This window comes from Ipomoea triloba, chromosome 5, assembly GCF_003576645.1.
Source record: "Ipomoea triloba cultivar NCNSP0323 chromosome 5, ASM357664v1".
Classification (NCBI taxonomy): Eukaryota; Viridiplantae; Streptophyta; class Magnoliopsida; order Solanales; family Convolvulaceae; genus Ipomoea; species Ipomoea triloba.
Genome location: NC_044920.1, coordinates 2534903 through 2561709, shown reverse-complemented (window position 1 = coordinate 2561709; position 26807 = coordinate 2534903). Strand labels below are relative to the sequence as shown.

The following is a 26807-nucleotide window of genomic DNA, read 5'->3' as shown; positions in this document are numbered from 1 at the left end:
TGAGCATATTAGAGAACCTAGTAGTACCATTGCATCACATAAATTGGTTACTTTGAGAGATTGCCTTACACTGCCACTAATAAGACTCAATCCCTGATTCAAAATTTACTAATGTAATCAATTGATCTGCCATGCAAGTTAGACAAGAGTAATGAGGCAAAACAACCAAATATCTCTTCTCCCTCCTTCGAGGCGCGCGGGAACTTTCCTCAGTGATTCTTATTGAGAAGATACAAATTAAAACTTGTGTCATCTTCCAACTCATTTGTGTCACGTACCCTTTTACTTTCAAGACTCAAGTTTCGCGTAGGGTCAATTATGTCATTTTATCTTTTTGTGCTTATTTAATTTAGGTGATATCCTAAAATTTTATATATTTTAAAAACCTAATATATATCCAAATAAATAATATTTATGATATGTTTGGTTAATAATTATTTTGGGTTAGTCATGCTTAACTTTTTAATTATTTTGGATTTTTATATTTATTTTATTATTTGAGTATTTTTGAAATATATTTATTAGTTAATATATACTCCGTAATTTATTGCAATATTTATAATAAATTTTTAGTTTAGTTTGGATTTAGACGGGGTATAGATACTATTTAATACTTTATATCTAAACTAAATCTATGCTAGTAACAGACCTTAAATTAATGGACGGTGGTAAAAATGTATAATATTATGTTTAATTAACGTATAAGATTTTTTAATACTATCTTATAAAATATTTGACTGTAATTAGTGCGTTAAGTACCACACTACCACGTATAGAATTATGTATATATAAATTAAATATTTATGGTTAATTACTTTATTATAAAAACACCATTTAATTTTCTAAATATAACATATGTAATAGCGCAGGGCAGCATGCACTATTTTTCCCAGTCTTAGGTGATTGAATTCTATATCACCATAATCACTCATGCATTATTATTATTATTATTATTAAAATCTGGATTAGGTGCGGTAGAGGGCAGACCATTCCTGTACAAACGTATGGCCATCTATGTGCCCTTAGGAGTTATTTTGTTGTGCACGTAGTAGTCGGGAATACTGACGGTGTATTGGACACAAAGCACTATCAAACATATTTAAATATGTCATTAAATAAATCTAAATATACTAGCCAAGGACCTTGTGGTCTAGTGGCATCAAACCCTTCCCTTTATATAGGAGGTGGTGAGTTCGAGTCTTAGTGGAGAATATCATTGAAATTATTAAAATGTCACTACGGTACCACCATTTTGTAGTACACCACATATACCACTCCTAAATGCATTATAGATGGTTGGACCACAAGAGGAGTCTGCCGTACTTGAACAAGACCCATTATTGTTGTTGTTATAGCATGTTATGGTCGGACATCCCTTTATATATATTGTATGTATAGGTTCTTATATACATAGTAAACTAACGTTTATATACATTAAATATACAAAATTTAAATAAAGGTTAATTTGGCTTATATGGTAAAGTCACCTATTTTCATATGGAGTGGTCACCAATTTGAATCCTACACCATTGAATTTTTATATTTTTTGGCATTTTTAAATATGAATAGTGAGAATTCTAATTGAATTTTTATTTGTAACATTGTTGATCCTTTTTTTATTTTTTAATATTAATAGTGAAATTGTAATAACATTATTATCATAAATTGGTTTAATAACACTTAAGTTGAATAACCTCCATTTTTGGTATCATAAATTGCATCAATTGTACATCTATTTGCCTTCGAGTGCTAATTTTTTGCCTTTAAGTACATCTATGCCCAGGTTCGATCCTTGACTTTGGATATAGAAAGTCTCTAGGCTAACTGTGTCGATAGTGAAAATTTTAGGTACACCCCAAAAAAATTCCTAGAGACCAAAAATGCAACTCTCCCTCCGCCCACAATACCCCAACAGGGGCGAAGACTAGAAGAGCTTAAGTTGCCATTTTCATCTCTGGCTTTTCATGCCAGCAACCAACCACTACTTCCACAGTTCCATGGAAGTTTGTTCTTTTTCAGAAAAGCTGAGTAGTTTCCCTTTTCCTATTGCACACAACCACAAAGTGACAAAGATATAAAGAAGAAAGAGATGCAAATTTATAGTAAGAATTGAATATTTATTCAATCATTGAGACTAGAACTAACTACTCTTTTTCTTTTAATATCAAACACAATATATTGCGCTGCACTTATCTGATAGCAAAACATTGCTCTAATAAGCAATCAGCTTATATTTATTTACAAGAGGGATATTTTCATATCATAAAAATTCAGCTACTGTCCTGATTTGAGTCTCCCAAAAACCCTACACCACAACTATATATATGCTATCTATACATAACAAATTTTTAACAGTAGCAGTTCTCATGCTCAGCATTTCCCTAAGATATCTCATTAAATATTTCTCTAGATTAACACTCCAAGTTCTTCATAACTATCTGAGCAGGCCATTAGGAAGTTCTCAACTCCCGGGAGTGAAAAATAAACTTCACTACAGCCACCACACTCAAGGAAAGAACCACATCTTGATGAAGATTGCCAGGCCCATTTGTAGGACAAAAGCAGCAATGGGCACAATGGCAAGATCATTTGTCTGTACAAAGCTTTTAAGATTTAATGTAACAAAAGCGCCTGACATTGCACCAGTGAGTAATATGACGATCCACTTGATAAATTCCACTGGGATGATCAAGAGAAACTGCCATATAAAACGACAACCAAATAATCCAGGCTTGTCAAACAGAAGGGAACTACTTAAATCACTAAGAAAGTTCACCATTAGGTGTTAACCAGTATCCATGCATTCATTATACCAAAGCTATGCATACAAGGCACAACCATATATGATTAAGATGAGTTCTGATTGATTTCGATTTACTCAGGTTACACTGTCAAAATCATTGTCATTATTTCACATTCCTATGAAGCACTTAGGTACACTAGAGGCATTTAGAGGTGCAGAACCATTTTTTACTCTGTTGGAATGTATCACAATCAAAACTAGTTCACTGTGTTTCTCAATCTACAAAAGTTTATCAATATAGCTCCAGAGCATGTATCAAAGGCAACAATGCATGATGCCACGCAATTAAAGTTCATCATAAATAAAAAGATAAAGATACATATACTTACAGAGCTGAGAATAAAAACGAAGAGAGAATATGCCCACAAGCACCAAAAGCGTACGAGGTTAGCATTAGAACCCAAGTACTGAAGCAAGAAGTAAAACCCCAGTGGCACAATGAATGCATAACCGTATACAGAAAATGCAGCCACACTCATATAGCCGACGTCAAATGCCCTAGTAGAAGCAGTATCACCTTGCTTATGCATTAGATAGGTAGCCAAGTTTCCAAAGGAAGAAATTGCAGCTACCAAAGTTGTTGAGATCCAGACAAGCCCATAACTTCAGTATTCATACAAAAAGAAAATATTGGGACTTAGGAGGAAGATATTGAGTAACCATAAATATGGTACAACAAGTCAACAACAGAAAGCCAGAGGTAAAATGGAAATTTAAAAACACCACTGTTTGACCTCCACTTGAAAAAGAGAAGTTATTCAACAGATGTAAAGGCCAATCCAGCCGTGATATGAACATTAAGAAAGATAACATCAGAGGATTTTGGGCAATAGAATTATGGAAAGGTTACTGTGGCTTGTTTCTATTACAGCTGAACTCAAATCAGCCAACTAGCCAAGCCATAATCTAAGATTCTAAGTCAAGTTTGACTCATTTCTCTTAGCCAAGTACACTATCTGATTATCTGTATCTTTATTTTCCAAATTTTTATTTATTTTTTTTCCTTTTTGTTCTTTTTCACATGAAAATTGCACACCTGAGAAAGCAAGATACATCTGTACAACAAAATGCATATATTCGAAGAAATTATGTATCAAACAAAGCATCTAGAGGTATGAAAGAAAATCAAGGACACTATTAACATACATATTTCTAAGCAAACAGAAATATGAATTTGACCATAGATACACCAGACAACTTTAAGAATGGCAGAAGCCAGAAGGACATAAAGTATTATTTAATTCAATATAAATTTCTTTCTTCAATTTCAATGCAATGAGTTATTTAACAGTACACCCAATGCAAGGAAAATGATTATATATGCTACGCAAATATTTGTATTCATTTTGTCTAGTTTCCTAGCAGCACCCTTGCAGATCCATTCAATTCAATGGACCACCTCAACCCAGAAAAAGCACTAAGGAACAAGCAACTTATCAAATATATGCATTTTGGAAATGTACCCACAAGAGGGACTTACAGATCAGGGTTAGCATCAATTTTGTTGAAGAAATCACCACTTGTAGGATTCAAAGAACACATCAATCTGTTTAACACAACATCTGTATCTACATTAAAATATTGGGTATATGAAGATATACTAAACACTCCTTTCCAATTGTTTGCTGATTGCTGCCCATCTCCTTCTGCATAAAATAGTATAATCTACATTAACTAGAATTTCATACACATAGGTCTAAATAGGAAAATGGTACTCCGATTAAGGAATCTTAATTTTGTGCCAAAAATGGAAATCGGGGGTTGCAATTTGGTCAAAACTTTGGCAATGTAAATGTGACTGCTTAAATAAGTGGCATGCTTGTACAAGGTGTTATCACAGAATAAAATAGGTATAAGATAAAATTTTCTAGATTGACTTACATGTTGGGTACTCGGATGTAAGATGCATGAAACTGATGAAATACTTAACCTTATGGAATTCAAATCTAAGCTGTCCCTTTTGGTATAAGCCTAATTTATTCTTCAATCAATTTACATGCTGGGTCTAAGACACATCACACACGAAACACCTAACCTTACAGTCAATCTTTTTCTTTAACCCAAACGCTATTTTGATGATTATTTGTACATGACTTCTAAAACTTAAATACATAACTGAACTATTACAGCCCAAAAGAATATTTGAAATAAAAATATTTATAACCTAAACCAGTTTGGTAATCAGAAAACAGCTCATGATTTCCTGATATGACGTAGTGAAAAATGGTACAGAGTAAATGATTAGTACCACTTGGACCTGCAGGAGTTCCCTGACCAGCATTCCCACCATTATTTGGAGGAAATATCTGCAGATTTGCTTCAGGATCTGTAGAAGAGTATCCAAATAAGTAAATTTTTAGAAGGAATTACTAAGAGATGGAAATTCAGTTCAATCACACCTTCACGATTAGTGTTGTTCTTTTCTTCTGTGACAACAGCCTGTAAAAGCATTTAAATAATTCTTCAACTTGGTAACAGGAACCATTAACCAAGCAGCTTTAAAAATTAATCTCTAGGCATTTATTAAATTGAAATCCACTTCAATTTGAGATAAAACCCATTCTCTTCAACTTGGTAACAGGAGCCATTAACCAATCAGCTTTAAAAATTAATCTCGGGGCATTTATTAAATTGAAATTCACTTCAATTTGAGATAAAACCCATTCTCTTCAACTTGGTAACAGGAGCCATTAACCAAGCAGCTTTAAAAATTAATCTTGGGGCATTTATTAAATTGAAATTCACTTCAATTTGAGATAAAACCCATTCTCTTCAACTTGGTAAGAGGAACCATTAATCAAACAGCTTTAAAAATTAATCTTGGGGCATTTATTAAGGGTGTGTTAAGTAACCCGGAAAATGACTTCCGGAAAATGTTTTCCGAGTTTTAGGTGTTTGGCAACGTCCAGAAAATGCGGTCAACGGAAAATGTTTTCCGTTGACCAAGGAAAATCAGTTCATTTTTACGGAAAATGACTTAATGAACTTTTTTCCGTAAGTCATTTTCCGGAATGGCCAAAATGATCGTTTCGCATGTTCTCGGCCAAAATGAACCAAACACACTAAGACAGTTTTCCATAACACAACTAAACACGGGAAAGGAAAATGTTTTTCGGAAAATGACTCATTTTTCAGAAAACATTTTCCGGAAGTTATTTTCCTGCTTTCCAAACGGACCCTAAATTGAAATTCACTTCAGTTTGAGATAAAACCCATTCCCCGACACAAAATTTTCCTTTTCAATTACAAACTGTAAGAAAATGCTACATCCATTTCTGCCAATTCAGCAAACACTCTCTTGATGTCTACTGCAAAGAAAGACTGCGTGAGAATTTTCAAGCAACGCACTATTAAGCTTGAGCTGTGTTTAGAACATACAACACTGCAGAAAATTAAAGTGATTCTCAAGAAAATAATTTAATCATGTTTGGGGAAAAAAAAACGAAGAAGAAGAAGAGTGAACAAAACCTATATTGTTGAAATCAGTAAATCAAGTTTCTTTATAAAATGTAAGGAAATGAGAAAAAGTCTTATGAACCAAAAAATGTGCACTTATCACTTATGCATGGCCAATCGCTTCTAACATTGGGGCATTTTTTGCCATAAACCTCCACCCTATCCCAGGGTTCTTTGTTCTAATTCTCCCTTGGTTGCCATAAACCAAAAAGTCTCTCTCTCTCTCTCTCTCTCTCTCTCACCCTCCCAGTGGTGATTGAGAAAAGACCAGACAACACAATATTTTCACCATTTGAAAGTTGAGTGTCAAATTATGAAACTAACAGTGTTCCAGAGCATTCATATCAGAAACATAGGAAGATTGGAAAATTGAGATTGTTTTGTGTTCATCTTTGATATAGGGTGTGAGGTTGGAAACTGGGTGAACCAATGTGATTTTGGAGTTTATATTCAATCAATATTGAGTGCTCTTTGGCCAGGTTATAAAACATAATTGTATTTATCCAACTGAGAAAATAAAAGAGTTCCTGCAGGCATTGGTGAAGCACCCCAAGCATAACTAAACTATTCACTTCTCTAGAATTTTCAAGGTACTATTTCACTAAATTTTACTCCATCGCTTGCAAAATTATACGACCAGAACCAAATTTGTAAGCTAAAAAGTGCAGAGATACAAAATTTACAATCATTTGCTTCCCTTCCCAAAAATATAAAACAAAATACAAATTCCTGATATCCTACTCCCAGTAATCTGATAACTGACCGTGAACAAACACTTGCACCTGAATATTTATTACAAACTCATACACCAAAACATCTCCAATGCTCCACAGAATCATTGGAGAAACAGAAATTCACTGAAAAAATAAATCTATCGACAACTAAATCGGAATGTAATTTCTGGAAAATCAAACAAATTAAATGGAAAACGGAGGCACATAAAAGATGACGGCGTTTGTGTTTACAATTATGCGCGGGAGTGAAGAGTGTGTACCGGAACTGAGCCGAGCAAGTGGCTGGTAGGGAGGTTGAAAGACTCGTCCATCAGAAACCACGCGGCGGAGATCTGCGGCGGAGAAAACGAACTGTTTTGGGCGGATCAGTGTGGAAACGAGCCCTAAACTCTTCTCGGATTGAATGCTTAACGTGGAAGATAACAGAGAGGGTGGAGGAGGACCGGTGGTGGGGGGAGGGCGAGGGGGAGGGGTTGGTTAGTTCAGTTGAGAGCAGCGTGCGCCACACGCGTCAACGATAACTTACCGCGAATTTGCATGTGTTTCGTGTGCGGGTTCGGATTAGCCCATTAATTCATAAGGCCCAAGCCCACATTTTACATTTATTTGGGAGAATTGCATTTTTTATCCTCCAATTATACCCGTAGTAGGTACTTAGTCCATGAATTATATGCATGATCATTTATAGCCCCTTAAGTTATGCACAAGTTTAGTCTTTGAAGAACCAAATCTATCACTTTATTTAACATTTTGGTAGCAAAAATAGTTCTCGGAGGACTAAAATTGCAGCTTCATACATAACTTAGGAGTTAAATATGGTCACGCATATAACTCAAGTACTAAGTCTATACCACAAGTATAATTGAAAAATAAAAAATGTAAATTTTCATTATTTATTGGAGTAGTTTTTTGTTCACATTTTTTTAAAGTACATTTGGTAGGTTTAGGTTAGTTGTATACAATTCGTACACAAACCTGTCACATAGATTACAGTTTTATACTCCATTCATCTCATTTAATAATTTTTTATTTTTTTTAAAAAAAGATTTATCTTAGCATTAAGGGCATATTGGTAAGAATCTTACATTTTTTCAAAACGATGATCAAAACCCTTCTATTCATAGGGGTGTTTGATAAAAAGTTGATCGGAAAAAACTGCTTTAAGCAACTTTTTAAATTTTAGTGTTTTGGAATAATAAACTGTTACAAAATAGTTAATTAATCAAACACTCATATGGACTATTTAACCAAGTTAAACAATTAATAGTGGTCAAATAAGTCAAAATTAACTAATAGACTTTGTTATTAAACAGGACCATAATGTTTTTTATTTTAGTGTTTTGAATTCAAAACGCCAATTGAATTTGCAGTTTATCGAACAATTATTTTAACATTTTAACTCTATGTTAAAGATGGTCAAATTCATTAAATTTTGACAAATTTCATGTTAAGCTGTTAACCAAACAAGCCCAAGATCCAACAGTAATTCAATGTTAAAGAGGTGATTTGATCTCATCAAATTATTGTGTGGACAATATATACATTTTTAATATACTAAAAGTACATTATTTGTCTACTAAATGTACACTATTTGATAATATAAAAAACTATATACTTTTCAATAATGTACTTTATGTATACCTTTTAGTATATTAAAAATGTTCTTTTAATTTATAGTTCACACAAAATGTGTGAATCATGGTGCATGGAATAATGATTGTTTGATATCCTATTTGATTATTATAAGAGGATAGGAGGGTCAATCAATGATTCCTCAATCCCGTCACACCAAATCAGGCAAGACGGAGTATAGAGAGTACATGTAGTATTACTCATTGAGGGCCGCTGTGCAAACGCAAATGCATGCCGGGTTCCTTCAAGAAAGGGCTCATATTTCATGTGCCATGGTCTCAAGACTGGAAGATAAAAGCACTGAATAACATTTCTTACACATAAGACTAAGACTGTATTAGAAGAGAGTGAAAATAATAGTTGTAGTAACTGGAAAATATTTCTGTGCTGGAGATATACAGCATTCATCCGAGCAAATTGACGAAGCGCAAGGAAAAGAGACAGTTTCCTGCCAGTGTGGCCATCGGCATAGGCATAAGGCATCATCGAGGATGATCTCCAATTGTACTATACCAACACGCAAACGAGTATGAAGCATTGTGCTTTCCCCTAATTCCAAGCCGGATGATAACCACGAGCTTTTCTCTATTAAGGATAAAATGTCTACAAGAGAGCAAAATGGTGTCAGGTGTATGAATAAAGTGAATAGCATTTTATATTGCATACAGAATCCATTCAAATTTGACAAAACGCAGATATCACGATATCACAAAGAACAGTCGCTTTCGTATTTTTTATGCTAAGAGTGACAACAAAGCCGACCAGAACACGGCTTGGGCTTAGTTTGTGCTTCGGATTGTTCAAAAACACAAGCCAGGCCAACGCAATTAAGATGAATTTAAGTTAAACGAGTACAAGGCGGACTTCACCCAAAGCGCACCTTCGGATAGCGGCTGTGAGCTTTCCCGTAAATCAAAGTACAAGAGTCTAATTGCAGTCAAATGTCCCAATATATGAGCAACCATTCTAGAGCAACATTCACAAACACTACAAAATACAAATTGCAACCAAATTCCCAAATCATGAAGCACAATTCTATAGCAACATTCAACAGAGTGCTATTTTACGCAAATAACAGGCCAGCTTGGATCGTTTTTTAAACAAGTCTTGGCTTGTTAACTTTTCCACACAAGACACATACAAGCTTAAACAAGCCAAGATGGACTGCTTGTTTACAGCTCTTCATTATTAAAAAATTATGACCGGGAACATAAGAAAATGGTAGTAAAGATGGAAAAGTGTGAAAATGGAAGAAAATGATGGCAGAAAACTCATATCATGTAGTATTTTAGGAAGATGCACACAGTCTCTTTCTTTTAAATTATTTATCAGCGTGTTTCCTAAGCTTGAACCCAATATCCTAATGCAATTTACTCTCCTTTTGCCAATACTATTCTAGGAAAATGAACTATTCGTGGATATAAATCTACTTTATAGGTTTTTGGAGATATGAATCAAGCTTTCAATTCTCTTGCAACTTATGAATGTGCACATAATATGTTTCTAGACTTCACTAATGTCCCTTAGTCAACTAAAGGCTCTCTTCTCATGAATACAATGGGAGTGTTTTTGCTTCATTTCTCTTAAGCTTCTATTGTTCCAAGATAGTATCTCTCTTTTATTCTATTTCCTTCTTTTTAGTTTTGTCACATATTAGTCAGTAAGTCAATTTATGTAACATTAGAATTTTATATAAAATCCAATAATTTTTTTTTAAAGGAAGTCTGCATTCTATAATGCAACATTATATTGCAGTCCTAAAATGAAGCATTATTGTCACAATCCTGAAATGCAATATTGTTTTGCATTTTTCATAATGCAACATTATATTGAATTCCTCAAATGCATCATTAATATTATATGGCTACCTGTTGGATTAATTTAAGGAAAGATTTCATTTAATCAATCCTCTGATGATGAGCTTTTTTAATAGCTGCAAATCTGCAATTGGTCTTGTTTATATTAAATTTCACACAATCTTCCTCAATAGTTTTCCAGTAAATGATTTTACTGTAATTACAAGGCTACTTTTCATCTTTTGCCGGTGATTGTCGATGACATTAGCAAAACACTGGAGGATATATATATATATATATATATATATATATATATATATATATATATATATATATATATATTTATGGGAAGGAATAAATGAGAACAGGGTCATCCTGTAAAAGTGAGGACTAATGAGGGTTTAGTAAAAAACAAACACGGGCCAATTTTATAATTATTGCAAACATTCAAGTTTACAATATTTTTAAAATGAACCCCATCCTTTTTCCATTTATTTTCCAGCAAACTCAACCATTGATCTACCAAGATAGATGGATCAAATTAGTCCTCACTTTTTACATGGGAGCAGCCTGTTCTCACCTGAACCCTCCCCTATACTTAGGTGAGAACGTGAGAACTGCATGAGTGCACACAATCTACAACACGAATGCACACGCAAATACTCCACCGTCATCCAGGCATGCCTGGGAGTAGACTGTGTGCACTCATGCAGTAGTTCGCAAGTTCTCACCCAAGGCAAGGTTCTCACTTGAACACAAGCCTATATGTGTGTGTGTGTGTGTGTGTGTGTGTTGATTCAAATTACGTGTCTAATCCAATCAATTGTAGCTTGTAAATTCTCATAAGAACTTAAGGAGTAATAGTTAAATTAACTCTTTCCGTATATACCTTTTTTTTCTGCATAAGTAATCCAGCTACTGAAATCTTGCACTATTTTAAAAGTTTTGAATTTTTATACGGAGTAAATTTTTAAAATGAAAAATTTTCAAAAGCACAAGGTGGATTGTCCATAAGAACATTTGCATTTCTCATTGGTCAAGCACATGCCCTAATGCTTTATCATTTGAATTGCTTGGACAATGCACATACTTGTACTACAGAATTAGTCAATCCAATGCGTATAAATAAGCACACACAGACACATATGCACTGGTTAAGCAGCTATTGTGCAAAGGGAAGAGGAGTAGGATACAGACCTTTCATAAATTTCGGAGAGTGACTGATAAATGAAGTCACATTTTTGTTGATGTCATAAACTTGTTTTTCTTCTCAGCGGGTTTAAGAATTTGAAAGGAGCACATCAAGTTTTCATCGACACTCATCATGGCACCAGCATTATCAAATTCTCCGCAGTAGTTGGGAGCAGAAAAAATGGTGACTAGCTGCCTATCGGCAAAGAATTCATAGCCATCCTCCACAACCTGTGAACGAAAGAGATTGTATGTGGAAAAACAGTACTATTGGAAGTCAAGGAAAACGAAAAAAGAAAAAGCAGCAGGGTTCATTACTTGATGAGCACGACAAACAAGATCCAAATCATGCTTTGTCAAAAACTCTGACACTTTATCCGGGCCAAAGGTAAATGAAACTCCTCTATCATTCATCCCCCACCCCTTAACATCTTTACCAGGATCCGACCAAAGTAAATCGCAAAGCAAACCCGTATCAGGGATAACAGTAGGACGCTGTAATTGTCTGATTTGATCCAAGTTTGATAGGTCAGGGGATAGCCCCCCATGCATGCACAATATCTTATCATCAACCAGTGCCGCAACAGGAAGACAGTTGAAGCAGTCCGTAAAGGCTTTCCAAAGTCTAACATTAAACCGCCGCTTACATTCATCATAAAATCCATAAATCCTATTAATAGAAGCGCATTCATGGTTTCCTCTCAGAAGGAAAAAGTTCTCTGGGTATTTAATTTTATAGGCAAGCAAGAGGCATATCGTTTCCAAACTTTGTTTGCCACGATCTACATAGTCGCCTAAAAACAAATAATTAGCCTTAGGAGGAAACCCTCCATATTCAAAAAGTCGCAATAGGTCACTGTACTGACCATGAATGTCACCTGAAACCACAAAACAGTCAATAAATAACACAGCAACAAATCATAGGACACCAAAAGGAAGAACCAGGGTAGCCTAAACTCTAAAGTCATTCTTGAAACACAAGTGATTCAGATCATTAAAATCCACTTCATCCCCAATCATTCCCAAATCAATATATGCACTCGAAAGACAACCTTAAGGAACAACCTTGCACTCCATTTAAACGAGATTATAGTTCAAGGTATAATCACTTTGATTTAGCCGCACAAGGACTAAACTACCTTCTTACTAGCTGATAACATGTTGCTTAGTCAGCACTGGTTTTAGAGATGTTTGATTGATATTACTTAAATTTTTAGGACTAGCAGAGCTCATTAGGGTTAGTGTCTCCTAAAATTTTTGGCAGAATTCATCAAAATAGTGATTAAAATAAAAAGGGTGAATTCAATCCTATAACAACAAGAATTCAGTTTTATACAAAATAAAAATTTAACCATACAGAATTGATTAATTGGACAAATAACAAACCCCATTTCCCCCTTTTTGCTCTTTATTCATGGATGTATTAACACCAACATTTGAGACATTTAACCTAAAAAAGAATCCATCAAATCAACTACCCTGAAAAACTCAAAACATGATCGCAAGTACACAGAACAAGTTTCATCCATAGAAAACACACAGCGAAAAAATAAAAAATAATAAAAAAAGAACCAAACCCAAGAACATTCAAACAAAAAAAATACAAACCCAGAAAAAATAAAGGCAAAAAAGTGGCAGTGGAGAAAAAGGGTACCGCAGATTTTGATGGGTGCTTCGAGTTCAAGAAGATTGGGCTGTTTGTTGAAAATATCTCTGGAGGCGACACAAAGCTGCTTGATTTCAGACTCAGTGAGTTGAACCAGCTTCCCCGGCTTGGAAGATCGGACTTCTGTAAGCTTCTCTATGATTCTATCCACTACTGCAGAGTCCATTGACTCAACCTGCTACGCTCGATCTCAGATTCTAATCTCTCTGCTTTCTCTCCTCTTTGGTCTTTGTTTTTCCTCTTCTTTAGGTCTGGGCCTGCCTTTATTTTTATTTTTATTATTTAAATTTTTTTATTCCCTTGGTTTTTTAATCAGACTTGTTGAAGAATATTTTAATGAATTTCTCACTATAGCCAAACAGAAAAGGAAAAGAAAAATCAAATTATTTTTTAAATTCCTTTTTTTAAAATTTCAAGAGAGATTTTATTTATTTAATTTTTATATTTAATTATGTCATCATTTAATATATGGTTACAAAAAGTGGATTTTGAAATAATTTTGTATGTTTGTATTTGCATCATTAAATCTAGTTGTTATGAATTTAATAGTTGTGCAATTAGATAGCTATGGAGTGTAATGGTGAGTGTTTTAAAAAAAAATGAAGTATATATTGTATAAACATAAATGTATAATCTAGCCCGTCAGTTGGTCACATGGGTGAAGTTTTGGAACAATGACCCGGAGTTAAGTAAGTGAATCTCTGTATTCAACTGAGTTACCATGATTTACATATTCTCATATGCTCTGTCCGGTTGGGACGTGTGGGCCTTTAGGATTGGGGATTCAACCTTTTGAGAAGTGGGAACAATAAGTACAATACAACTATTAGTTTAAATTTTTAATTGAGATGGGACGTGGGGTCCTTAGTATTACGGATTCAACCTTTTGGGAAGCGAGAATAATAAGTACAACCCCACTATCAGTTTAAACTTTTAATTTAGATGAAAGGTTCAACATTCTGACAAAGGTCATGGGTTCAAAATACTAGCCTAAATTAATTATATCTGATGAACTCAAACTTAATAAAATATTATAATTATCAAACTAATTGTCCAACAAACTTGATTAAAGTTGACCCATAACTAGACTATTTCGTTTTGGGAATCCTCTTCCTAAAGTGTTAACAATAATTATTAAGTAGTATTATTTTATGCATAGTTTAATTCAAAGATGATTTTAAATTTTTTGTTAATAGAAAGTAAAAACACGAAAGCCAATTGGTGTAACTAAAAGCCCCCCAGTTGCTCAATTGGATTGTGAGCTGATAATTGAGCAATAAAATATTGACTGAAATTTTGAAACAAAGGTTGACTGGCTACCAAAATGTTTTGGTAGCTGAAGCCCATACTTAAATATTTTATACCTGTGTCAATATCGGTGTTCTTTTTTTTTTTTTTTTTTTTTTTTTTGCAATACAATATGGAAGGGGAAACTCCAGGCTGAGTCTCATAAACAAAACAGCGTCTCAAGAATGAGACGATCGCAAACAGCCCCTAGTTGATCGTTATACACAAAGTTAATGCATCCGGGAGGGGGTGAAACAAAAAGGGTCATGATCTCTCTAGAATTGCACCCATGCTTTGCTAAATAATCCACAACAGTGTTTTGTTCACGGAATATATGCACCAGAGAAGAATTACCACTTTTCCGAATGAGATCTCTGCATTTAATCCCCAACTGCCCCATGTTGTTCCCTCCCCGACTGTTCTCATTAAGACACTTGGTCAACTCCTTACTGTCACTTTGAATCTCCATGTCGAGGATTCCTTTAGTTGCTGTCCATTGCAAGGCTAGATAAAGTGCAGTGAGCTCAGCCTCTAGTGGGTTACTGCGTGAAAAGAAAAAGAGCAACCTTCCATCCAGTTTCCTTTATGGTCTCTAAGAACCGCACCTCTTCCAGCAGTCGAGTGATTTCCTGTAAAGGCACCATCAACATTGAGCACAATTGTGGAATTAGTTTGTCTTTGCCATTTGATCTTTCTGTCGACAAGGTTTCCTTGAATGCTTCCTAGTTGAATTGATTTTGCAAAAACTCTTCTGGTCTCCATTTCTTGCTCTCTAAGCCAATCGATCTTTTGTTGTAACTCCCAGTGAGGAGAAATCAAAGATTGGTTGTTGGTTATTAATGTGAGAGAAATGAGAATAAAGAAGATGGCATTGAAGGAGAGGAGAGGAGAAGACAGTGGTTTTATACAGATTAGGGCGGACGTGAGTGAAAATTGAGAGGATAAGTGGTTGGTATTAATTCTTAGACATCATGCATGTTGAGGCTAAGTTTGAGTAAACAAAACTACCTATTTACTCTTTAATCTCCATATAAATAATTATCAAATATCGGTGTTCTTTTAAACACACCCATTCGATTAAAATTATTTGATTGAAATTATTTATACTTTAATTTATTTTAAATAAACATGATTTACATATTTAAAAACTATATTCAACACATAATTTTAATCTTAAAGTATTGACAGGGTAATTGGGTACCCGACCCGGAACCGTCGTCATAACCAAGACAGTTGCCGTTCAAACTACCAAGACACCTCACTCCTCAGCATCAATGCGCAACGGTCTAACTCCTCAGCATTGATGGCCAACGTTCAGCTCCTCGGCATTGATGACCAACGTTCAGCTCCTTAGCATTCAACACCTAGGTATTGATGTCCAACGTTCAACTCCTCATCAATGCTCCGTTACTGAGCTGAAAGGAATAAAAGGACTCACAACCACATAGTGGGGAGAACGACACTTGAACTTAGACAATACATACTGAACTCACTTGTACACTGAGCACTACGCTCAATACTGTATTCAAATACTTGATAACATTCATACTCAAATAATATACCGGTAAACAGATTATTACCGTCATTGGTGCTTTCATTGAGAGCCGAGATCAGATCTCAGGCTAAATTTACAAAAATCTCAAACCACTCAGTTCATCTCATCACGAGCAATGGCATCTGGATCCAGCAGCTCGCATACACCTAGTCAGGTGAACAAGGGTCACCCCTCGGGTGATCTTCGTGAGCAGCTCAACAGTAACCATGGAGGTGACCTTCGCAGCCAACTTAACAACAATAACCGCAGAGAAGGTGACCTCCGTACCCAACTCAACAACAACCATGGTGGTGGCCGCACTAGCCAACTCAACAACAACCATGGTGGTGGTCATACTCCCCTCCCAGCTGCTGCTCCCGCCCAGGTGGTGGACCTTCAGGCAGCAGCGCATGTCATCCAACAGGCGGCGGCGACGATGGCCCAACTAGTCGCAGGAATGCAAGCCTCGGCACAACGCCGAGGTCCCACCTCGGCACAAGGCCGAGGTGAAACCTCGGCCTAGTGCCGAGGGCAAAAAAAAAATAAAAAAAAAATACAAGAAGATAATTCGAAAAAACAAAACAAGTGTTCAAAACAACTCGAGTTTAGTATTCAAAAAAAAAAAAAAAAAAACAATACAAGTGTTCAACACACGAATAACTGCGAAACTAGTATTCAAAAAACAATGCGAATGTGGATAGCAACGAAAAATAAATCAGATATGCTAAGCATCCTTCGTAGCAGTGGTGGGATCCTCAGCAGCGTCCTGGGCAGCGGTGTTGGTGTTGTCAGGACGATCAGACACTCCCGCATCATCAGCATCAACAGGGGATATGTCGTACTCCTCAGACTCAGGGTCGGGATTCTCCATAAACTTAGGCAAGCCCACAGCCTCCGGATCAAAATTAGGATTCTCTCCCTTAAGCATCGGATAAATCTGCTGCTGCATGGTGAACATTCCAAGGTCGAATGCTAGCTGAGTCTGTGCCTCGAGTGCAGCCCGACCCGCCGCGGACGCAGAAAACTGTGCCTCGAGTGCAGCCCGACCCGCCGCGGACGCAGAAAACTCCTCTACAGCTGCAGCCCGACCCGCCGCGGACGCAGAAAACTCCTCTACAGCTTCTGCCCGACCCGCCGCGGACGCAGAAAACTCCTCTACAGCTTCTAGAGTGCTCATGAACTCCCGGATGTCATCCTTGAACTCAGATGACTGCTTGTACGTCTCTCGTGCCTTTTCCAGCTTGGTGACAGTAGCACGAGTCTCCTGGTGCCCCTTTCGCTCATCCTTCAGCTTCTGCTCTAACTTTGAGTGATCAGTTTTCAGTGTTATGTTCTCTTCCCTCAGTTTCTTCAACTCGGTATCCAAAAGCAGTTGGTCTTCTGCGAGTTTCTTCCTCTGCGAAAGAGAATCGCGGAGCATAGCTTCGTACTGCGAATGAAGACTGTCCCCTATCAACACAGACTCCATCGCCATTTTGCAATATCGCTCCCGTAGCGCAGCCAAACCCTGCTCTTCAAGAATTTCTGCATCTCTTGGGGTGACGAGGCTACGAACAAGCTCGGGGGCGTCAATAGTACTTTCTAAGAAGGATTTCCCGGGGAGCACATCCATACCGAGCCGGACCAAGTTGGTTCGAATGCGTGGAACTGGCGAGGCTTCCCCTTGCTCGGGGGGCTGGGCAGACAATCCCTCGGGCAAGGGATCCACATCCGAAATTGAAGATCCTGGCTGAGTTGAAGATCTTGTTCGCGGAAGCGTCAGGTTACAAGCTCCTCCACCAGATGTGGAGGCTTGACTCTTCTTTCCTTTTTTGTCAGTTTTGTTTCTCTTGGAAGGATACTGCCCACTTTGCGACAAGTACCGAGCAGTTGTTAACGATATAGCACCTTTCGACGACATAGCACCTGCAAACAATTTCAAGTTATGGCAAACAGTTACAAGAAAACAGCATGCAAGAAACAACTAAACACCGAGAGGGGTACCAGGTACGTCAAGGGCAGCTGGCCGGATCCTCTTAAACCCCAAATTCTGAAGCCACCACTCAGAAGTACTCCCGACAAACCCCAAATTCTGAAGCCACCACTCAGAAGTACTCCCGACAACCTTAAAATTCTGAAGCCACCACTCAGAAGTACTCCCGACAACCTTAAAAGGACCACCCTTCCACTCAGAAGTACTCCCGACAACCTTAAAAGGACCACCCTTCAGATCAGAAGTACTCCCGACAACCTTAAAAGGACCACCCTTCAGAGGTTTCTTGACCTTCCTAAGCATGTCTGGACTCTCGTCTAAAGTTGGATGGCATCTAACTCGGGTACCCCATGCGACAGCAAAAGGAGAAGGGATACCTAGGGAGACAAAGAAGAACCTAGACTTCCAGTCCTTGTTGAAGGAGGGACGATCATCGAAAAACTGCTTACGGGGCATAGAGGAGATACACACGAAACCCTTACCCTCTCTAGGTGCCCTCATGACTCTAAACAACGATTGGAAGAGACCTAAGGAGGGTTTCATTCGTTTTTGGCTACACACAGAAAGAAATCCTGCGATAACCTGGTGACCGTTTGGGGCAAGCTGACCTGGGGCTATTTCATAAAAATTCAGAAACTCGATCAGGAAAGGGTGAAGGGGAAACCTAAGTCCTACCTGCACGGACAACAGGTGAACACCAAAAAAGGAGGGCTCCGGGGGTTCCATGATGCTGACATCATGCCCAGGGAGGACAATTCTAACATTCCCACACACTAGACCTTGGATATCTTCTACATCNCCTCGGCACGGTGCCGAGGTGGGAGTGCGTAAAAAAAAAAAAAAAGGGTTGAGTCACGCTATGTGACCTAAACATTGAACTTACCAGGATAGTTGGGAGCAGGAATGCAATCGGTAAAGAAAGAAGGGTTGAGTACAAAAGAAGGAGAAGGGTTTTTATAACCCTAGGGTTTTGTATAAGGAAACCCAATATTCCTAGTATCAATGGGATTTCCTAAAACAATCCTGGCATATATTTTGCAAGTGGCATATATTTTGCAAGATTCTAAGGATTGTCTAAGAAGGTTATGATGATTCACATCCTGAATTATCCCGGATAATTAGGGAAGATGAACTAAAAAATAAAAAATAAAAAAAATCGAAGTCTTCGGCCCCATGCCGAAGTCACAACACCGTGACCAGGCACGGGGCTGAAGTCAGGATAAAAAAAAAAAGGGAAGGGAACGGTTCGAAGTAAAACATTTTATTTTATTCCAATAACATTCAATGCCATTACGCACTATTACACTTCAAACTACTAACTCCTACTCAAGACTCTAGGTCTTCGAGGACTTGGGATACTCCACTGCCAAAGGAAGCTCATCATCAAGCACAAGGACGATGGCCATACTTTCTTCCACGGGAACTTGTTTCAGTTGCTTCACGGCATCCTTTTCTTCTTCCCCATCTGACGGAAGGGTTAGTGGATCCTCAACGGTATCACCAACTTCGTGCCCACGCTCCTTCCTCTGCTTCAACTTCTCACGTCTGGCCAGCTCCATCAAACGGAACGATCGGCGCCTCTTCGTCCCCGCACCTGCTTCAGCAGCACTCGCTCTCTTTGGACTCATAATGAAACCAGCTGAGCTAACGTAATGAGGAGGGGTGAAAGACACAGATTCTGAGAGGGTCCTTATATACATATGAAGCCGGCCCATACAAGGAAACAAAATCGCAGGGAGATTAGGAAATATTCCATAAATATGTGAAGTTTCCTTCCGGTAAAATTTCCTTCCAGAATTCAACATACCAAATCTTCTTCCACAAGTTCCAAGGGCGATCCATTCAAACACCGGCTGATACTCCCTAACTACCTCAGCCATTCTCGCTAGCTAGGGAGTGGGGGGCTGGTGAAAGGGTAATTGGGTACCCGACCCGGAACCGTCGTCATAACCAAGACAGTTGCCGTTCAAACTACCAAGACACCTCACTCCTCAGCATCAATGCGCAACGGTCCAACTCCTCAGCATTGATGGCCAACGTTCAGCTCCTCGGCATTGATGACCAACGTTCAGCTCCTCGGCATTGATGACCAACGTTCAGCTCCTTAGCATTCAACACCTAAGTATTGATGTCCAACGTTCAACTCCTCATCAATGCTCCGTTACTGAGCTGAAAGGAATAAAAGGACTCACAACCACATAGTGGGGAGAACGACACTTGAACTTAGACAATACATACTGAACTCACTTGTACACTGAGCACTACGCTAAATACTGTATTCAAATACTTGATAACATTCATACTCAAATAATATACCGGTAAACAGATTATTACCGTCAAGTATAAACATTTTTTTAAAGAAAACAAGCAAACAACAAAAATTGATTTCACAATTGAATATAGATAAAAAGTGAGAAATGTCATTTATAACTCATGAATAATTATTGAAAGTCTAAACGTGTAGATTTTTTTGTGTGATTAAAATGATGATCAATTGTCCTAAAGTAGTCCGAGTAAACATCAATAATTATATCATGGACCATGATCTACATTACAAGATTGACCATTAACATAATTTTCATTTTTAAGTATATTATCAAAAAGAGTTTATTACCGAAATGACCCCTCGACTATTGTGAAATTACCAATTTGGTCATCGACAATTTTTCTTGCCCAATTAGGTCCTTCGACTTTGAAAATTTTAACCAATTTGGTCCTCCGTTTATTTTGGTGTTAAACAACTGTTAAATCGGGACCAAATTGGTAAATTTGATATAGTCAAGGGACCATTTCGGTAATTAATTTTGACTGAAATGGTCCCTTGACTATAATGGAATTACCAATTTGGTCCCGATTTAACAGAAATCAAACGGTAAAATAAATGAAGGACCAAATTGGTTAAATTTTTCAAAGTTGAGGAATCTAATTGGGCAAGAAAAATTATCGAGGATCAAATTGGTAATTTCGCAATAGTCGAGGGACTATTTCGGTAATAAACTCTTATCAAAAATGAACATTTATTCGTAATTCACATTGCAATATGGATCATGATTGATAATACAATATAATTTTTCAGTAACCCATCCACAACTTTAGCCTAAAAGCATTCAAGCCCAAACTCAAATGTTTTGGATAACAAGTTTTTCCATACTTCTTTGGTCAAACTCTTTTCCATACTTATTTTTCTTTGGTCAAACTCTATGTATTATTTTGGTCTTAATTGCACTTTCTTTATAATTTGGCCTCATACTTTTCCTTGTAATAACTTTACAACATGAGACCCTTCTTAGCAAATATTTTATTTTCCTAACCTAGATGTTTTTTTGGGTGGCACAATATAGGGGAAACCTGGAGCTATATATGCATCATTACTTATGCTCTTCCTAACTCTAAGAATACTACTCTTATCATCAAGGTAAGCCTAGTTCTCTTCTTGTGGCACCTTAATCATTTCCTCCAACCAAGGTCACTCTCTTTGGCCATCTTAACAAGGCCAACCATGTTTTGCTCTCTAAATACATGATTTATATGAACATCATAGACCATTTTAATTGTTGGGATGTAGCTCGAAGAATCGAGTTCAGCATCCTATCATCGAACCATGCATGGCGTTGACTGCTATGCAAGTGTAAGGAAATAAAGTTTCGTCTCCACTACTAGTTATGAGTTTTGGTGTAGTTATAAGCGTTTGATCTTACAATTGGTATCAGAGCCAGATAGCATGTTGTGCAATTGGGGCTCACAAGTGTTGAGAGGGAATTGTTAGAATGCGACTCAAAGAGCCGAGCTTAGCATCCTGCTATTGAACCTTGGTGTTGATTGCTACACAAATATAAGAAAATAAAGTTATGTATGTATTCACTGTAACTATAACTTTTGACTTAGTGATAAGTGTTTGATCCTACACTAATTTTATACTCTACATGTTTAAAGTCATTTGTCATTATCCATATCTTTGTAAGAAATGAAAATTTAAAACATTAAATTCTTGCTAAAGACCTTGTGGTTAAGTGGTATTCGGTGTCCCGTTTAACACTCTCACATGATGATGGGAGTGGGTTCGAGCCTCAGTGGAGGTAAATTGTAATAGAGTTAGTTTTTTTTTTTTTTAAAAAAATCAGAAAGGGAGGGGGGACCCCAGGAGCGAGAAATTAAGAAGGCTCCTCCACTCTGCGCGCCCAAGTGACATGGGCTAAGTCGTCATAGTATGCCTCCTCACTGACAATAGGACACACTTGTAGGATTCTCCGGTCATCCACATGTAGTGCACCAAACGACGCCAAGTAGTCAGCTACTCTGTAAATCACCTTCAGTTTGACTCTCCACTATCTGTTGATCCAGTCCCGAGCTTCGCTAACAATGTGAGCAAGTGAACCACGACCTGCTGAGTTCTCCTGAATCCACTGGATGACGTTCTTAGCATCCGATTGGACCTTCAAATCATGAATCCCTTTCTGCCATACCCAGCTGAGACCCTCGACAATGGCTCTCGCCTCGACCGTAGAGGCGTCCGCGAATTCGCTTCGGCTGACCATACCTTCAACCCATTCACCCTTGCTGTTGCGAATGACTCCTCCAAACCCTGCTTTTAAAAAACATTAAATTTGCTCGAAATTAAATAAGTACAGATTTTTTTTTTGGCATTAAATCTATGAGCTATATCAAATTTTGTCTATATAATTTACAATTAAAAAGTTATAGTTAATTATTTATTAAAAAATATTCCAACCAAACACTATTATCAAACTTTACAAGTGAATGGTCTACCCATGCATGTACATCAAATAAGTTAAACAAAAGTAAATATGCAATAATTAATATTCACTTTTATTTATACAATTAACAATATGCGAACTAAAAATTGAAATTAGATCATCAAATAATAAATCATAATGTCAATTCAGATACATATAAATATTGAGGTCAAAAGAATATTAGGTCAGTCCAACATAATAATAATAATAATAATAATAATAATAATAATAAATAAATAAATAAATAAATAATAAATGCAACCCAAGCCTAAAAGGGCTTTTAGGAGCTATTGATGCAATGATGCCAAATACCCAACTTGATTTTAAAAAATAATAATAATAAATTTCAACCTTTGCTTTTATGAGATTTGATTACTACTTTTTTTTTTCTTTCTTTCTTTCTTGTAGTTGGTTCCACGTAGACATGCATGTGCATGAATTCAAACCCGTACGTCTACGACAATGATAATACAAGGATTTCAAATTTCGAGTTAATAGTTAAAACACAAGGTTTCATGTTCTCGGAGTTATTCGCTTCCTCAATTTTGAATTGATCAATTATGAACATTCTAAATTAATTTATCATTTTGTGGAGTTTTTTTCTCCCTAGCTTTTCTAGGGTTTCCTCTTCTCTCCCAAACGTTCTAGGGTTTCTGGCTTTTCTCTTGGCTTCTTCCGGTAGTTTTTGTCGGTGCTTTTTGGTTTCGCTTCCCTTACGCATCGTGTCTTTGTTTGTACGTGCGCATGGCTACTACGACAGATGATGGCGATGTGGCAGGGCTCACTGAGCGGTGGGCGGATATGGTTTTGGAAGATGAAGATGTGGACTTTGAACCTACGGGTGAGTCAGTTGGCGTAATACAGACCGGCGGGGAGGAGTCCTGGGCGATTGTTGGCCGCTTCTTGACGGAGAAGTTGGTTAAGCTTGAGTTTATGCAGCAAGTAATGGTGTCGGTTTGGCGACCAGTACGGGGTGTTCAAGTTTTGGAGATTCAACCCAATTTGTTCTTATTCGTCTTTTTCCATGAATCCGACGTCAAGTATGTGCTTGAAGAGGGTCCCTGGTCCTTCGACAATAACACTTTAGTGTGCCGACAAGTTCAAGATGGTGTTCTCCCGGGCGATGTCGTCTTGGACTCGGTGGACATGTGGGTGCAGGTACATGATCTGCCGTTAGGTTATACCTCTGACGCAGTTTTAGAACAGGTCGGTAATTTTCTGGGGAGGTTTGTTCGCTGTGATGACAGATTCAAAGATGCCCCGTGGAAGACTTTCTTTCGCATTCGCGTATCAATCCCGGTGACTCGTCCGTTGAAACGTCGTATGAAACTTGTGAAGAGAGACAATTCATGGTCTTGGGTTTCCCTGCGGTATGAGAGGCTGCATACCTACTGTTTTTTCTTCGGCATGTTGGGGCACTCCTACAAATTCTGCTTGAAGGCAAGGGAATCAGTGGTTCCTGTTGATCAATATCCGTTTGGGGCGGAGCTCCGTGCGGGTGGCGGGAGAGGCCCAAGGGCAGTCGGAGGATCGTGGTTGGTACCCTTGGGTGGTCAGCCGAGAGGTGCTGACGACGCTGCACCGAGGGTTGTGGAGACACGAGGCGGGGGGGGGTGCATGGGAAGGGTTCGCAGCCAGAGTCTAGTAACCGTGGTTCTGAAGAAGGTGTGGTGGCGGTTGCGAAGAGGCGTCGGGAGTCTCCAAGGGCTGTTGGTGGTGGTAGGCGGACTGGGAGTGCTAATGGTGATATTGTTATGGACGTTTCAAAAAACTTGCACACGGCGGGTCTTGGTTCCCAGACCCGCCCATCATCATGAGTATCGTTAGTTGGAACTGTCGTGGCTTAGGCGATCCACGAATAGTTCGCGAGATTGTGGACTTAGTGTCCTGTAAGAAGCCTGAGTTCTTGTTTTTAATGGAGACCAAGGTTGCCCGTGTACATGTTGAGCGGTTACGGATCAAACTTGGCTTTGATGGTCTTTTCTATGTTGACAGTTCTGGTTTGAGTGGTGGATTGGCCCCCTTTTGGAGGAAGAATTATACGGCCAGGTTGCTGAGTTACTCTAAAACACATATCGATGTTGAGGTGAGCATTACTGGCTCGCCAAGTTGGCGCATGACATGTTTTTATGGGTTTCCAGAGCGCAGTAGGAGGAGAGAGTCCTGGGATTTGCTTCGGTGTTTAGCTGATAAATCGCCCTTACCATGGGTGGTGCTTGGGGATTTTAATGATCTCTTGTATCAGCATGAGAAGAAAGGTGGAAACCCTCATCCTGATAGCCTCCTTCGCGGTTTTGGGGAGGCTGTGGGCGATTGTGGGTTGGTTCAGTTACCGCTAAGGGGCTACCAGTATACATAGGAGCGTGGCCGAGGTTCTACGCACTGGATGGAGGAGAGACTGGATAAAGTTCTGGTGAACACTGATTGGAGTGAGCTGCAGGGGGCTGCTTTTGTGGAAAACATTTTAACCCGCACCTCAGATCACTCAGCTCTCTTCCTTTGTGTGACAGATAGTGTCATGCGGTCTCGTGGTATACGCAGAGAGTTTAAGTTTGAGATGGCCTAGGTTCTGGATGAGGGCTGTAAGGGTGTGGTAGAGGAATCCTGGCAAGAGGGAAGGGTGAATGGTTTGCTTGGTTGTTTACAACATTGTGGGGAAAGGTTGCAGCGCTGGGGTGGTGACCGTTTCCACAAGTTCGGGGAGCGTATGAGGCAGCTTCGCAGGGCTCAATTCCCGTTGAGGGGTCTGCGTGATTCTGAGTCTGTGACAGAATACCAACGCATTGAGGACCAACTGTCTCTACTTGAGGCCCAAGAGGATGCATTCTGGAGACAGCGGGCTAAGCAGCATTGGTTGCAAGGTGCTGATGCAAATACAAAGTTCTATCACAGGTATGCTTCTGCCCGTAAAAAGAAAAACTCCCTCTCTAGACTTAAGAATGATGTTGGGGTGTGGGTTGAGGGGGAATCCTTAAATTCTGTTGTGTTAAGTTATTTCACAAATATCTTTCAATCAGCCCAGAGTCATTTGGGGGACTCGTTCTTTGATTCTATTGCCCCCCGGGTCACCCAAAGTGATAATGAGATACTCCTGCGTCCGTTCGAGCCTGTTGAGGTAAGGAAGGCTTTATTTTCTATGTTCCCTGATAAAGCTCCAGGGCCGGATGGGATGAACCCGGGCTTCTACCAAAACTACTGGGATGTGGTCGGGGAAGACGTGTCTGCGTTTGTTCTTAATTGTTTGAATACGGGCTCTTTTCCACAAGGGTTGAATGAGACAAATGTTGTTCTCATTCCTAAGAAGAATATCCCAGAATCTGTGTCTGACTTGAGGCCTATTGCTCTGTGTAATGTTGTCTATAAAGTTGTTGCAAAGGTTCTAGCCAACAGAATGAAGTCACTGTTAGGGAATATAATCTCAGAATCACAAAGTGCTTTTATTCCTGGGAGACTCATTACTGATAATATACTCATTGCGGCAGAGGTGGGTCACTTTTTGAATAGGAAGCAGAGTGGTCTGGTTGGCTGGGGGGCCTTAAAGCTGGATATGGCGAAAGCTTATGACAAGATGGAGTGGCCTTTCTTGCGTAAGATGTTGCTGGCTTTGGGGTTTGCGGATCGGTGGGTGGATTTAATCATGCTCTGTGTTACTATAGTCTCCTACAACTTTTTAGTGAATGGTGCTGTTTGTGGCAACGTGATCCCATCTCGGGGGTTGAGGCAAGGGGATCCATTATCTCCTTATCTCTTTATTATCTGTGCTGAAGGACTCTCGTTGTTGCTGCTGCAGGCTCAAGTGAACGGATCTATTCGTGGTTGCAGGGTTGCAAGGTATGCCCCCCCCCCCCCCCCCCCCCCCCCCCCCCCCCCCCCCCCCCCCCCCCCCCCCCCCCCCCCCCCCCCCCCCCCCCCCCCCCCCCCCCCCCCCCCCCCCCCCCCCCCCCCCCCCCCCCCCCCCCCCCCCCCCCCCCCCCCCCCCCCC

The 26807-nt window shown here is 38.7% G+C and overlaps 3 protein-coding genes across 3 annotated transcripts; all 3 read right to left on the bottom strand.

Annotated features, from left to right (window-relative positions):
- Positions 1-2164: 2164 nt before the first annotated feature.
- On the bottom strand, positions 2165-7431 carry LOC116020906 (protein YIPF1 homolog). The gene is made up of 6 exons (XM_031261471.1): positions 7254-7431; positions 5203-5242; positions 5052-5129; positions 4284-4449; positions 3133-3406; positions 2165-2698 (listed from the first exon to the last, which is right to left on the bottom strand). The coding sequence occupies exons 1-6, from the start codon at positions 7302-7304 to the stop codon at positions 2507-2509; spliced, it is 801 nt and encodes a 266-aa protein (XP_031117331.1). The 5' UTR covers positions 7305-7431; the 3' UTR covers positions 2165-2506.
- A 1433-nt stretch (positions 7432-8864) lies between these two features.
- LOC116020767 (serine/threonine-protein phosphatase PP1 isozyme 3) lies at positions 8865-13538 on the bottom strand. Its single transcript, XM_031261291.1, has 4 exons — positions 13267-13538; positions 11931-12490; positions 11619-11843; positions 8865-9228 (listed from the first exon to the last, which is right to left on the bottom strand). The coding sequence occupies exons 1-3, from the start codon at positions 13442-13444 to the stop codon at positions 11655-11657; spliced, it is 927 nt and encodes a 308-aa protein (XP_031117151.1). The 5' UTR covers positions 13445-13538; the 3' UTR covers positions 8865-9228; positions 11619-11654.
- A 1187-nt stretch (positions 13539-14725) lies between these two features.
- LOC116019658 lies at positions 14726-15327 on the bottom strand. Its single transcript, XM_031259939.1, has 2 exons — positions 15132-15327; positions 14726-15054 (listed from the first exon to the last, which is right to left on the bottom strand). The coding sequence occupies exons 1-2, from the start codon at positions 15325-15327 to the stop codon at positions 14726-14728; spliced, it is 525 nt and encodes a 174-aa protein (XP_031115799.1).
- Positions 15328-26807: the final 11480 nt, after the last annotated feature.

Coding starts and splice junctions, on each gene's coding strand:
- LOC116019658 (XM_031259939.1), bottom strand. CDS start 15,327: ATGGAGACCAGAAGAGTTTTTGCAAAATCAATTCAACTAGGAAGCATT. Junction 15,055..15,131: donor TAAAGGAAACTGGATGGAAG/GTTGCTCTTTTT, acceptor TGCAATGGACAG/CAACTAAAGGAATCCTCGAC.
- LOC116020767 (XM_031261291.1), bottom strand. CDS start 13,444: ATGGACTCTGCAGTAGTGGATAGAATCATAGAGAAGCTTACAGAAGTC. Junction 12,491..13,266: donor AGCACCCATCAAAATCTGCG/GTACCCTTTTTC, acceptor TTGTGGTTTCAG/GTGACATTCATGGTCAGTAC. Junction 11,844..11,930: donor TTGTTTGTCGTGCTCATCAA/GTAATGAACCCT, acceptor TTTCGTTCACAG/GTTGTGGAGGATGGCTATGA.
- LOC116020906 (XM_031261471.1), bottom strand. CDS start 7,304: ATGGACGAGTCTTTCAACCTCCCTACCAGCCACTTGCTCGGCTCAGTT. Junction 5,130..5,202: donor GAACAACACTAATCGTGAAG/GTGTGATTGAAC, acceptor ACTCTTCTACAG/ATCCTGAAGCAAATCTGCAG. Junction 4,450..5,051: donor AACTCCTGCAGGTCCAAGTG/GTACTAATCATT, acceptor TATTTTATGCAG/AAGGAGATGGGCAGCAATCA.